Here is a 15248-nt window from a genome sequence, read left to right on the forward strand (position 1 = left end):
CAAAGGAAACGGAGAGAAGTGCCCTTCTGCTGTACCAAGCAATAGCCGGCTGCCTTCACACACCAAGCCATCGTGAAGTATCCAGCTGCGCTCCCAAAGACTAGTTTCCATGCCAGCTTTCTGTGTTTTCATAAAATGTTTTATGCTGAAGCTAATATGCACTGCATTATGAGATCCTTTCTTGCCACCTCAAGAAACCTCTGCCATCATCACTGTCCATGACAGCTGTTGGAAGGAGGGCAATGGAGAGGTAGGTGTTACGAAGCCCTTTCCCCCATTCCTCCTGCTCCCTTGGCACAGTCAAATTAGTTCCACTTTCTAAGAACGACTCTGTCCTTTTGATGATGTGTCATTTGTCAGCCATTCAGAGCATTCTTGCAATGCCATCTGCATCTGACAAGTTCCTAATGTCCTTTGTACACCATAATACTCAAACTGTTTACTTGTATTGAAAACCAGAGCTACAGTTTGGAGTGCCAAGATTTTCTTTTGAAGCAGGTGGATATTTTCGTGCTGGCGCTGTACTTGCTGATGCATGATAGTGTGACATATCCATGTGTAGCCAAACCCAGAGATTCTTTCAATGGTATAACACTGTACATGACTGTTCCAGCAGACCAAACTTGGATATCCTCATGGTAGCTGCCTGTTTTACTGTGGTTATTACAGCAGTTTTCGTGTTTGCAGTGTAAGTGAATGTTTCCTGCCTGAATCACTGACGCTGCAGGTGAAAAGTCAAAAGCCACTGACCTGTTTTACACCATCAATGGCACCATATGAAAAGGCAGATATCGATTCTACAAAATCTACAGACCAGACAAAACACGTCTGCGCCAGTGAGAACATTGGCTCACCTCTCTCTCTCTCTCTCTCAGCTCTTCCATTAGCAGGTGTAGTACATGCCTTTATTTTTTTCTTTAACAGTATTCCTCATACTACAGTAAAACTGACACAGAACAATTCTACGGTGAAGTGAGGTGATAGGTAACACACACATACACAGAAAAGATAACTCAGCTGTGAATAAAACCCACCTTAATGTGCTATATGTAACCCAGCCTCAAACAGAGACACTTTACATGTCCTTCTCTGAGCTGGTATTGAGTTCTAGTCAATTAGCCCCTTTAGTTCTGCACCGACGAGATGCTAGACAATCCCGTGAGGCACTGCAGTCAAGGAGCGAATAATTGCTACCGTAATACACCTGATATGAGCAATCAGGCTGATCTCTGTGTTCCCTTGTCTTCACTTTCTCTCACTCCTGAGTCTCGTTAACTTCACCCTGAAGAGATATTCTTATCCCACTGGTCAGTATGAGTGCATTTTTGTGCTAAATAAGAACCATTCAAAGAATTATTGTAGCTGTTCCATAATGCAGACCCTGTGTAATCTATACTTTAAGGTAAGGTGAGATTGACTCATAATTAGCAAAGGTATTCTGTCCCAACTGTTGCATTAGATTAAAATTCAGTACAGTGTCTTATGCCATCTGTTTCTGTAGTCACATGCCCTCCACTAATTCCCAGTGTTGATGACTGTGTGACTTGAAACTTTGAAAAGTTATGATTCCTCTTTTCTTTGCCCATTGTCTTAGCTCACATGGTGTGTTTGCGTGTGTGTGTGTGTGTGTGTGTTGGGAGTCTATATCTTGATCAACCATGTGATCATTTTGACAGCCCAGTCCACAAGTGGGAATTAGGTTTTTGCATGACACATTTCACAGTCTATAAGCAAGTAAAATAAACTCTAAACTTGAGGTGAGATCAAAAACAGATGGAAACGTATAGATTACATTTCTCAATTTCTCCGGCCTGAGAGATGAAGCTGCTGTGTGTGTGCGTGTGCGTGTTTGTTTTTTTTCCCTGATTTTGCTCTGCCAAGAGAAGAGAAACAACAGTAAAGCCCACAAAGAATGCTTGCTGCAATTTGTGTAAGAAAATGGACCTAAAAAAAAAAAAAAAAGCCTGTTCACGATTACAGAGTTCTGCCAAAAGCCATTTCAAGAGTTTGTCATGGACATAGCTTACAGTAAAGCAGACAGGGCCACTTCTCTCAAGAGCGGGCGTTTCTCCTGCAGATATCGATGACCAATATTCCTCGGTCATTTATTGTGCCATTAAGTTTACTTTTTTTTTGTGCAAAGCAGAAAAGAAAACATTCAAAGTGTACATCCTCTCTGGATATGTCAGAATGCTAACTAAAGTGTCTTTTTTTATTATTTTTTGTAACGTCAGCAAATCAGTGGAGTGGAAAAAGAAAACTACAAGACCAGTAATTATATGGCATTAACTTAGTGTGCCGAAAATGTGAATATGGTCCTCTGCAGTGGTTAAATTAATTACCAGTGTTCGCTTCAAAACCAGAGTAAATCAATCTGCTGAGTCCTCGTTGCAGTGGGCAAGACTGCCTGGCTGTCATTCCATCAGCCATCCTGCAGCTTTACAGCTGTGCTCGTGTGGGGGGTTCCCAGTAGCTTCATCTTGAGGCTTATTGACTTGTCTCGATTACTGCCAGCCCCTTCTCTGAGTGCTGAGAAGTCTGCATTCGACATTCTAAGACTCAACCTTCTGGTTTTGGTCGGTTTAAGGCAGTCCAACGTTTTATAATGCTGCTTCAGTGTGGGTGGAGAGGCAGGTGTGGGAGACTCGTGCCATTTCGCAAGTGTCTCGGAGCCAAGTGACAAACCCCATCTCGAACCCTCTCCCACCTTTTTTTAATAGGCCCCCTGCTGTGTCTAAAGTAGATGCAATGTATCAATCAGGTCAGCGCCAAATTGCCTCTGTGCTGATTAGAGAACACGGTCTCTGGCAGTGATTGCCTAGGTCTCATCCAGCCTGCAATCAGCTCTGATATATAGACTCAGGTGCACCTTTTTCATGGCGGGAGCTGTCTTACGATAACACTTGTTAAATCAGAGAAGTCTGAGCAGATTGTGCAGAAAGCTAATGGGCGCCTGTAAAATGATATGGTGCCACACAGGGAGCGCTTGGAGTATGAAGTATACCATAGGTGAAATATTTTGTTACACAAGACTAAATAATCGAAATTGAATACATTCAGAAAGGGATGGGCAGTACTCATGCTGGATCTGTGGTGTAAATGTGTTGGAAATTACTATCAATGGTGCTAATGCACATATACACATCTGTTGATGCATGGTTAATCGCAGAACGTTTATTATTGTCACCATTATTGTCGGGCAATACTTTGTTTACTTTTCAAAACATTTCCAATTGTCTAGTTTTTGCACATTTGAGGTGTCGATTGTCATGCAACAGATTTATTATACATTTTGTGTTTCACTTTTTTGATAATTAGTGGGTCCAGTGGACAGAGTGGGGTAGGAGAAAATGATGCTCAAAGAAGGGTTAATGCAACAGATGCTCAAAAAATTGCTTTACTATATGGATATGTATAAGATTCTATTGTAGTACAAAAATAAAAAGGAAATGAGGGCATAGTAATGATGTGTAGTTATATTTTGTAAACCTTGCCCTTTGACCTTTGATGGCTTCCTTCTTGACAGAAAAACAAAGGAATGTCTGCTGAGCAAGGGTCTTTGCTATTGGGATGAACACTACCAGCCAGATTCTCTTAGTGTGCTGCAGGTTGGGTGTCTGTGTGACCAGGGGTGCCCACTGATCGCGGGTCTCACCGTGTCGTGTGTGTCTGCAGGATGCCAAGTTTGTGGAGGAGCGCCGGAAGCAGCTGCAGAGTTACCTGCGCAGCGTGATGAACAAGCTGATCCAGAGCCTGCCGGAGTTCACGGCCTGTCCCACCAAGGAGACCCTGCTGAAGCTGCTTCCCTTCTGCCTGTGAGTACAGCACCATGACATCTACTCCACACTTGACTGTCATTTTTAATAAGGCTGATTCCCTACCTGTCGTACACTCGGTCTATGGCAGGATTCCCCAACCCCTATCCCATTAAGCTATAGAGAATTCCACAACCATTGGCTTTAACACTTTAAACTCAGCCCCATTTGCACCTGGTTGGAATTTCTTAGATGCACAAGTGTTTAATAAGGAGTACAGGTACGTGACACCAATCAAATTAAACTAGACAACCTGTACTATAATATTCTGCATAGATTATCATGATTAGAAAAACTATATTACAGTACTACCAAGTACCAAAACAATGGGGCTCAGTGTAAAGATTTAATATTTAACGTGGGCCAATCGAAGACCCCTATAAAACGTGAAGGAGGTGGTGCTCTCCAGGACTATGACGGGAGGCCCTGAGTGCTCTTGTTAATTGGCTGCGTGCTTGTTTGTGGGTGGGTGTGAATTGGCCACACCTAATTGGCTGCATGCTTTATAATCTCGTTATACACTTATTTACTCAAAATGGTCCATTGCTCCGAGGTGTGTGTGGTCTGTATGAGCTCAGCACACTCGTGGATGGAGGCTTCTTATTTGGTGTCGAACCAGCCAAGCAAAACCTTTTACAACTGCACTTGATACCCATTTCTCTTCTACAGTACTTGCACAGAATTACTAATCAAGATGTGCACAGCTTTTACAATTTCAGCGGAGGTATGTGTGAGGATTAAAAAAAAAAAAAAAAGCACACAAACTAAGTGCTGTGTTGAACAGGTTTATATTTTATTAAGATGGAGCTTCAGCCCTTCATCCTGCCTTCGCTGTAATGCTGCCCTGACATTACACATCCCACTTATATAATGGCTTTCTTGCAAACAAGTTTCTTAATGCACTTTACGCAGCTGGCAGCATGGGAAAATGAAAACTAAGACTAGCGCTGGGAGGGGGGGCATGTGTGAAAGTAATGCGGGCTACGTGTGCTTCTGCACAACTGGATCCATTAATAACCACAGTTTTAGTTGCAAACTCAATTAAGACATCTCCATATTAAAAATACATACATGTGTGAATTTGAGTCTCTGCACTTCCAACAACAAGCCCATAAAACTGTCAGGCCTATAGCTCACAAGACCACATTCTGTGTATCGCTCTCCGCAGCTACAGTGGAAGTGCCTTTTGGCTTTCCTAATTGTTGCCCGTGTCCTGCAGTTACATTTTTACCTGACCTCACGGAAACGCTGCGCAATTAGTCAAGCTGGTGCTTGAATTAAACGCTTTTGTTTAATTTCAGTAGGGCTTCGCATCAGACTACATACGGTTGTTCAAGCGTGCCCTTGTAAATTAGACGCATTGCTGAGATGACCTGGGTAACATTTCCACACGTAGGCACTTCCCCAGTAGGGCCACTTGCAATGCACGCAGTGATCTTTCCCTCCTCCTAATTGGGGGAGCAGAAAGATCCATCTTCACCTTAGAAATTAATGTTATGAATGTAATACTCTAATGCCATTTAAGCTGGTAAATCGCTCGCTTACAATAATGGGGAAAGAAGAAAAGGTTGGAAATGGCAGGCAGATAAATAGCAGTTACATAGAGGCCTTAGAGAAAAGGCCACAGAAATGTATTGGCCCTTTCTTTGCCATTAAAACAACTCCTGGCAATTTAGCCAACCAGAATCCAGTGAGCTGGTTGTAATTCACTTAATGGAAACAGAGCAGGCGATGGGACCTATAGTGGGCATCTATCCACCTAGTGACCTGTAACAGCAGGCACCTCAAAGGGCAGCTCTGTGAAAGACCTCCACGGGACAATGAGAATTAGCACTGCATTTGTTGCTTTGTAATATATGTATATATTTTTAAAATGCCTCATAGGTACTCTGTGTTTTTATGCTATACCTTTTGCAGTGCCTTCCCGTTGCATGACTTTGAAATGAGGCTCTGCGACGACAAGAAAATCAAACCCAAATTGAAGTGAGCGATTTTGTTTATAGAGGGTTACAGTTTCCCCAGTTCTCCAGCCAGCAACAGACGAGATGAGAAACAGCACGGGGGGAGTGTGACGGCGAGTGATGAAGGGAGTGCAGGAGACGATCCAGAGGTTGTGTGAAGGGAAGAAAATAGGATTTAAAACCTGGGGGACTATACTTTTAAAATATTCATACGTTTTGTTTGAATTATGTAGAAGTATTCTCTCCAGAATAGAACAGGGTAGTCTTTCAGAGAGTTATAACTGGATGCTCTAACTGTTGGTCATCTTACCGGACGCTAGCCTGTGAAATGAATAAGAGTCTGAGTATAACTTATAATAATGAATATACCACAAAAAAAAAGAAAAAAAGAGTGAAAGCTGAGATTAAGTTCAAGGAATTTCTCTGGCTGTCAGGTATGTCTTAAATCCCACTGTCTCACTGCTAGTGTGCTAGTAATCTCCATATACTAGTTGTCTGGGATGAATCTGTAATGTTTCTTCAGCATGAATGAGCTGCTTTATGGAAAACAAACCGTGGGTGACCTAGCTCCCGGCCCCAGAGGCAAACCTCAAATTACATCTCTGCTCCTTATCAGTCAGTGGAAAATAACTCCACTGAATACCTGTGACACAGCCAGGCAGGAGGTGACGGCCTCATAATGACATTCTCAAACTGCACGAATTATCACCGTCTAGGGGGAAAGCTGTTTTACTATAAGACTGAGATGGTGGTATTGGGAGAGAAAAAACTAAACAAATGCAGCACATTAGAAAGCAATATGGGTGTCTGCCTCGCCTCCTGCTTCACAAATCTGAGCCAGCTGAGATTTTGTACGGATCCGACCCTCACATGCTAATACTCATTAATGAGGCTCGCAGGGGACCCCAGTTTCTCAGAAGCAGTGGCTCTCTATCTGGATCCAGACTCTCTCTCTCGCTGCCCCTCTGTCATACCCTCACCTCAAAAAAATATATATGCCAATTCAGTTGCACATGAAGAATTCAATACAGAGTTCAGTTCAGTACAGAGTTGGAAAACAATTTTACAGACAGTCAAATTCAATAGCGAAGTTCTGAAACTTACTTTCCTGCAGGGAGTAAAACCAGTATAAAAGTGCTTTCTACAAATGGAAGCCATCATTGTACAGTGGCTGCCTTTACCTTTAAAGGCCTCACAGTGGGTTTTGTTGAGGTTAACTTTTCTTTTTTATAATTTATTTTTTACTACTCCCTCTCAGGAAACTGCCATAACAAAGCTCTGATTTGGGTTTATAATGGAGAATAACTCGGGACTGGAAACCCAGCATTAAAACCATTGTGTCCGGATTATGGGGAAAGTGCATTCTAAGAACTGTCTCAGAACTCTGAACTGTGACTTTGATCTTTGATCCGGGAAACTGGGGTATGTGAGGGACCATGAGGCTTCCACTAATTGCTGGGAAAGGCTCCCTTCAGCTTCATCTTAATTCATTGACTTGATCCTTCAGATTGCTTCATTGTTTCATTGCATTGTACCCCTGAATATTTATTTCCATTATAACTGTCAGACCCCCCAGCTGTACTTAACTTTTAAAATGGTAACAGGGAGATAAGCACAACCATCCCTCTGAAAAGTCGGTCCTGACAGTAGAAAGACTGGGGATGCATTGAGTGCTGTCTTAATTGGACAGAATAATAACCAGAATTGAAGGATTAACAGTCTCGGCTCAAGCGTAGATTAGACTGTGGATTTCACCGTCTCCTACATCCCATTGGATAGCTTTGGCAGACATTCCAGCCCTGTAACAGACACACAGCCAGGAGTGTTTGACTTTTAATCATTGACTTATAATTGAATTCTCCTCAGAAAAGTACCTTCAACACAAGAGTTTTTCTTTTTACTTTTTTTATGTTCCTTGTATTTTATTTACCAGACAGTTTAATAAAATTCCCCTTTGTGTGACCAAACAAACCTTGACAACCACAAAATGAATTTCTATCTCAGCAGTTTACAGACAGTAACAGCTTGTGCTGTTTTAGCCATATTGTTAAAACCCACCACTGATATTGCACTACTTTAATAGGCCGGGCTGGGGAGAAATTAGAGGTTTGACCAAAAAGCCTGCATGCTATAAAGGCTTTCAAATAATGTCTTAAGGTCTTACCCTGTGAATTATGACATTAACTCTTCCTTATTGACCCTGTGCTGGAAGAAAACCGTGACCATTCTATAGCCAGGAACAAGGAAAGGCCCAAGGGATCACATAAGCGGAGGTAGTCTACTAATGCAGCGATAATTAGCTCCTGACTACTTTCCTGGCATTCTGCTCTTAACCTCTGTTGGCAGCTTCTCCTGGGGAATGGCATAGAATAATAGCACATAGAATTTTTTACTACTTGCCTTCTAAACTGGTCTATTGTGTTGCATCAAAAGAAAAATAACAAAAGCTAAAAAAAGCTGCAAAAGTTACCAGAGCTTCAGCATTGGTCAGCTTTAAGACTTCAGTCCACCCTTAGGGCAGAGGCGTTCACAGGCAATTAGCAGCTATCTGGAGCTGGTTATGATGCAGGGTTTTGGTACTTTGGCAGCAGTGAACAGTCTCCCATCGCACAGGGCAAGAAGCTGGGCCTCTAAGGGAGACGTTGGCGTATTCTCTAGGACCGAGAAAATTCACAGGTTACTAAATAAGTCATGAAGTGAGGTTTACCGTGTCTTCGCTGTAACACATCTCCACTAATACTACAGAATAGGCACTGACAGCTCTGCGAGGCACGTTGACAGCTGTCACCAAACTGGAGGTGTCAAAGGATGAGCACAAGACGCTTCACCCTGGGCAGAGCGGTGACCTGCAGTGACATGAATTAGGAGGCAACCGCTGCCTTCCTGGTCTGGGAGCAGCTGATGCACAGAGGTAGAACAGGCTCACGAGAAGTAATAGCTGAGATGGCCTATTAGTTAAAGCTTCCTTGTCCTCAGTGACTTCCCTTATTAGCATGGTTCATACCTTGCCAGGCATGTGGGGTTCTCCCATGGCAGTGCTAATGGTGGCCTGGGAAAAAAAACGAAACCACGAAGTCTGGCATGTGCTTCTGGTGCTGTTAATGTCCGCTGACATGTCGGGGAAGCTGAGGACACAGACTTGGCCATCAAGGCACAGAATGAGGAGCAACTTGGTGGCCTAGCCCCTGCTGGAGATGTTTACGAGCAGACAAATCCTGGTGCCAAGGAAAGAGAGCAGTGGAAGCACTTGCATTAAATCCAGTGTTAATTCGCTCTCTGATTGACAGGGGCTGAAGGTGTCTGTGTGCTTTAGTCTCATTATCCCGGAATTTGATTCAAAGTCACCTACATGGCCATAGCGGTTTTCTGTGTACCAGATGGCTTTCTGGCTCACACTGTACCTAGATTTAGCACATCTGCAGGATCTCAGGCTCAGACCTGTGAAGACACATCCTGTAATTTCATGTTCACAGGCAGCCGGATTTGACTACTGCTGGGAGTCTCAGCTTCGCTCATCGCCCATCGCCCATGCTAGCTAGAGTTAGTTTTAGGAGTTAAGATGTTTATCGCACTAGAAGCAGTGCGCTGCAGAGTAAAACGTGCCTGTGTATTGAAATTTAAAATGCAAATGCTTCTGTGGAGGGTTGATGTGTTTAGTACTGTGTAGTATCCTCACATATCTTTTAGGAGTCTGTCTTTACGGTGCAGTCTTCTACCTTATGAGCTTATAGTTTGGTGTTTTCTGGTATTGACAGATATGACACGAGAAAAACTTGATAGAATATATATTATCCCGACCAGTGTCGTTAATATTCTCTGATTGTTGCTCAGTATCGTTGCCTCCATGTTTAATGGATTGCAGTACTGTTAACGAGGACATTTGTGCTAGTGTGTAAACTGAATCAACATTATTTGAAGGATAGGCAAAGGAGATTTGTCAAAGAAAAATAAAACTTGTTTAGTTTGTCCCACAAGGAACCTCAGTGTTACCTTGTCCAAAGACAGAGAGGCGCAGGATGGGCCTGGGGAGATTTCTCTCTGCCAGCGACATGCAAATCGAGGACATATCTGGAAAAATCTGGGCTTTGTGATGAAAATACCTACTTTATCTTTAATTTTTAAGAGAAAAATAAAATCATTTGTGTTTGTTTGTGTTTTGCTTCATGTTTGATGGGGTATTATATGTAAGTGAAATCTGAAAAGACTGGGATGTTTTATCGGAAGCTGTTTAAGTCCAGGGTCACAACCTCCCAATCATCTGCTGCACTGTTACCATGACGACGGAACGGCCCTCCGTGGTTCCGTTATTTTTTCACAGCTTTTTACTGGCGGGGGTCTTTAAACCTTGGTATTGGTGGTCAGAGCAGGCAACGGTGTCTTGATTATTCTCCTGACGTGTAATGTCACTGTGCTTTGTACCCTTACAGAAAAAGACTTGACTTAACGTGAGTTCAGGGGTAGGGAAAGTGATTAAGCAAATGTTGTTGCGGATCATCTGGTATAATACAAGTTGATTCTATCGAGGGATTTGTTTCCCACAATTCCTCTTGATTGAAAGCCGCCCATTGTTTGGCTTTGCCAGCTCAGAGGAAAGTGATTGTCTCAGCAGGCACTGGGCGAGCTTGTTCCATAGCCATCAGAACAAGAAGTGGAGACTCCAGGGGTGTGATGGGTAATTGGGGAAGTGTGTGGGGCACTGCCGTGTGGCGAGGACACACTGTGCTGCCAACTGGTAGGGTCTGATTGCGACTTTGGCTTTAGAGCTCCCCACATCTGTGAGGACTCTGAGTGTCTGCTGTGTCCCTTCACTCCCCCTCCTTGCTCACACTTGAGCAAAGGTTCGGAGGGCTTCTGTGGAGGCATCAGATAAGGGAGTTCTTGTCGTCTTCTGGCAAGGAGTGCATGAAAAGTTTTCAAGAACTTTAATTCCTACTGTGCACAGTAAGGACAGATGCATTCATAATTAAGGGAACCATTTTTAACAAGGTGTCTGAGGACTTGTAATACTGCAGTCTGTGTTCTCTCTGTGTTCGTGACGATGGGATATAGAGCCCTACAGAAGATGCCTCACTGTTCTTGGAGAGGCACAGAATGAAATTCTAGCCTCTTCCTCCAGCAGAGCCCTCAGAGCCTGGGGGGTGGGCTTTATCCACTGCTGAAGCACTAATGAGATGTTTAAAATGCCCCTGTCCTCCAGGGTCTGCCGCTGTCTGAATCCACAGCGTGAGTGACTCACTGAGGGTCCAGTTCACACACACACACACAGCCCACTTGTACCCTCCCATTGGTACAGGTCTCTGGGCAGACTGACTAACAGTGACAGGCACTGTAGGTAATAAACCAGAAGTGCATTGAAGTTACCGGGGTACTTTTTATTTTATTTAGCTGTATTTATTAGGTAAATTCATTGGAACCAAAAATTGATTCTACATTTGAAGTTTAAAAAGGCCCAATGCCAACAGAGGGTCTTTATACTTTACATCTTCCCCCTACAAACATTAATGGACTCCAAAAGTCTCACAGCTGGGGAACAAAGCAACAAATCTGTGTCAGCCCCTCACGCAATCGGTCAACAGCTCTCACACCCTCATATGCTCTTGTGCATGTTTCCCACACAAAACGGGAAGGTAAAGAGCCGTAACAACTTGGAAAACAAGCTTACACTAGACATCCACTGCCCTCTGGGTAGCTGAGAGAGGATGCCAACTCAACTCTGTCCTTTCTTCCTCTACAGGGACACCCCCCAGGCCTCGGATACCGGAAACAAGCCGACCCGCACCCGAGTGGGCTCCAGGTTCCCAAAACTCAGTCGCAATCAGAACAGAGAAGCAAGAAACCCGGAGCCCCAGAGTGGTGACCTCTGACCTTTTCCCGTGGCTTAAGAGCCCGGTCCCGATTCCCAGCTGCGCACTCTGCCAGAGGGAGAGATGGAGGTTGTGCTCTGCGACATCAGCTGCAGTGATCTACAAAAAATACAAAAACAACAAAACCCTGTTCTCAGCGAGAGCCAGGCAGCCGACTGTCTGTTCGTTTCTAAGTGCCGATGTGAGATTAAGAAGAATTGCTGTGTCCGGGAAAGGAGATGAGACGGGGGTTTTTTTGGGGGGGGATCTTAACAGTTCCTTCTCAACTCTCTGCAGAAACCTAATTATTCATGGTGCCTGAAGCAAGTTTTTGTTCAGATTTCTGATCTAGGACAAAAATGTGGAATAAGCTGTACTAATTCAGGCTTTCATTTATATGAAACATTAAGGTGCCAAAAAGAAGAGGCCCGGTCACTCTGCTGTGACCCCACATGTTTCTGAGATTGTAGATCTGTGATCTGCACAATAATGTAACATCAACCGTATATCATCCAGGACATGAATTCTTTTTTCGGTCTATGTGGGATTCTTTCCTGCATTTTGCTGTGGTCAGAGTAATGAAATTATATTATGAAATAGTAACTGACAATGGTTACTTAAGAGTGATCAAAGAAAATGCAAGCATTTTTTAATGAAACAAAATAATCTGTTATTCCCTATTGCACTTTTTAGGATATTATAGAGATCTCAGAGGTAATGCTGAAATATCCTTCTTACGCTGGTCAATATTTTTCATGCTCTAGGTTTAAAAAAGGACAACATTTTAAAAACAATTGTAGTACAAGCTCGTGTTAAAATCGAGTGAAGGATGAGGATGAGGATTCCAGAAATCAGTGTTCCAGGACCCTGGTGTTGTGGGGGCGTGAGAGACAGTATTGACCGAACATGGAGAAACAGTTTTGCGATGGCTTCCTCTCCTCTGAGGTCTAATTAAACTCTTGCTCTATGCTAGAGTATTAGAAAGCATAATTGTTGGAACTTACAGACTAATTGAGAATCATGGAAGACATCTGCTCAGTATCTGTAATGAGTGAACAAGTTAACAGTACTCGACATCCACTGAGCAACTCAAAACTGTACACAGTTTTCAGGGCTAAAACTGGGCCCATTTATCCTGCAGTTGGGGTCATCCCCTGTTGTTAAAAGACTTAAAAACAAAAAACACAAATGCCTTACTGTTTTGTTTCTTGTCTCCGACACCATTCCTAATGTTTAGATGAGTTTGATACCCAGACACGAAGAACTTCAGTACTGCCACGCACACGCCTCGGTGTCACACGTGTGTCATTCTGCCCAAATGACGATAGCACGTCATTCATGCTCATCGAACTTCTCACGACTTCTCTGGTAACCACTATGTTTAACTCGGCACAGCAGCCATCCTGCAAGTATTGTCAGAAGTAAAAAGACAAAAAAAAGAAAGAATCTTTATTGTTCTACTTTGGTTGCACGATTTTTTCATACATAAAGCTGGAAGCATGTATTTCAAAGGAGGGGACCCTTAAGAAGACCATTATCCAAAACAGGAAAAAATGCCTTGAGGACTAAAATGACTCGTTTAGGGATATGTTTTAATAGAAAACCTTCCTTTTCATACTGAAAATACGTTTTTGTTGTTATGAAAATAGAGGAAAATTCACTTTAAACTATTACCATTACATTGAACTATGCTTATAGGTTGCTCTTCATAGGACTCCTATATTTTTCCTATCAATATTGTGTTGGATTTATATCTCAGTTTCACTCAGTATAAAACTGTATTTAAAAAGAAAACAAATTATTTATTGATTATGGTTAAATGGACACATTAATGAGATTGTAGTCTAAGAACTCCCCACATTTTCTGTTGTCTTTTCTGTGTAAAAATAAAAATATAATATAATTTAATCCCCCTGCCCTCAACTAATCACTAACCAGCAACAATAAACCTATGTTTTCTCTTCATATTTAGATATAGTTGGTACACAAATGTCAACTTAAAACAGCTGCTCATCAAATAATCTGTAGATTATTGTATTATAAATGTAGGCCGGAAGACCAGATCTCTGGGCACAAACGGCACCCTTTCGGGACAGCAGAAAATGTTAAATTACTCTGCCGTAACAAAAGTGGATAACAATGTTCTCTCACATTTTGAACCTAAACAGAAGTTATCGGCAGTTGAGCAACTCCTACACCATATCAAAGGTCCCGTTTCGAGGCTTTTTTGTAATGTGTTTGGACTCAGTGAGGGTATAATTCAACCTGGAGAAGCTCTTCTCTGCCCCCTCAGCCAACAGTGGGATTCAACAAGGTCTTCACACAGTAGACTGAATCTTTGACCGTAGAACAGTATTTCACCTCTATATTAGACTTGCAGGTTTTACTTTGGAACAGTGCAAAATAACAGAACAACACCACCATATATAATCTAGTAAAGAGCATTGGTCTAACAGAAGAGTTATGGCCACCCTTCTTACACATCAGGCAATCGGATCATGATGTTCTCACTGACTGCCTTAATGCGTGACCTTTTGGGTTTTCTTTTTCTGTAGCACTTCTCTTTATTTTATTTTTCAGTGAGTTGTATAGAACTATTCACAAATGACGGCATTTTTGTATTATTATTATTATTCCATGCATGACAATACAGAAAAGGGACAAATTGTTGCTGCGAGCGAAGACTGTGCTCTTTATGCACCCCATCTGACTGCACAGATGTTGCTGCGCTGAGTGGCTTAGACAGGAAGTTGGCCACTTGTCTTGCCTTGCAGACATCCCCAGCACAAGGAGCAAAGAGACCTACTCACGGCAGGAAGACATTTTGGAACATACCAATGGACATAAATATATATATATATATATATATATATATATATATATATTTATGTTTGTATATGCATATATATATATCACATTTTATAGTGACACTTATGGTGCACACATGCCTTTATAAATTAAAAGTTACAGTATCTATGAATATATACAGTATGTCTGCACATCATTTACTGAATGCTCCTACTTGCAGTATATAGGACGTGGAGGCATTTTAAGTTCACTAATAAACCCATGCTGTAATGGTCATAAGATGTATCATAATCAATCACAATAAATCTGCTGTATATGTTCATACATGGGAGTCGGCTATCAATGTCAGTCTTTAATCTCCGGGGCCCTGTCTTTGTTTTGAGGTCTCCTTACTCATCTTTACTTAAGGTACCCATGTGTTCCTGCCATCCCCAATTAAAGGCAGGACATATTTTGACTTGTTCCCCGAAGCCAGATCAATAAAAAGGCGATTGAGTTTTAAACCACTGCCCTGAGTGCTCAGCTTGGAATTTTAATTCCTGCAGGGCGGCATTCCAATTCAATTAGTCTTTAATTTCTCAATTTACATTTCTTATTCAGCTCCCTGTTTTTAATTTGCGATCCATCTTTTATTACTAGCAAGACGCTGCCTATTAGAGAGCGATAACTTATGTAATTTGGCCCAAAGATGGTTGAGGCTCTTCTCACTGCCTGTACAGACGTGTTTAAAGTCGAAAGGCAGAAGGAAAATATGAGCAGCTGAGAGCTGAATTATAATTGTTTGAATGTGTCTGTGGATGAATAGAGTCATATGGTCTCGG

General features: G+C 42.4%; 1 protein-coding gene across 1 annotated transcript in view; it reads left to right on the forward strand.

Moving 5' to 3' along the window:
* snx29 (sorting nexin 29) overlaps nt 1-14755 on the forward strand; it is a 130309-nt gene extending 115554 nt beyond the window's left edge. The window contains exons 20-21 of the mRNA XM_066689157.1: nt 3676-3815; nt 11511-14755. Of these exons, the coding sequence (XP_066545254.1) occupies nt 3676-3815; nt 11511-11640 (270 nt within the window). The 3' untranslated portion in view covers nt 11641-14755. The remainder of the gene's footprint in view (nt 1-3675; nt 3816-11510) is intronic.
* The last annotated feature ends 493 nt before the right edge of the window (nt 14756-15248 follow it).

Source organism: Amia ocellicauda, chromosome 17 (genome assembly GCF_036373705.1).
Source record: "Amia ocellicauda isolate fAmiCal2 chromosome 17, fAmiCal2.hap1, whole genome shotgun sequence".
Classification (NCBI taxonomy): domain Eukaryota; kingdom Metazoa; phylum Chordata; class Actinopteri; order Amiiformes; family Amiidae; genus Amia; species Amia ocellicauda.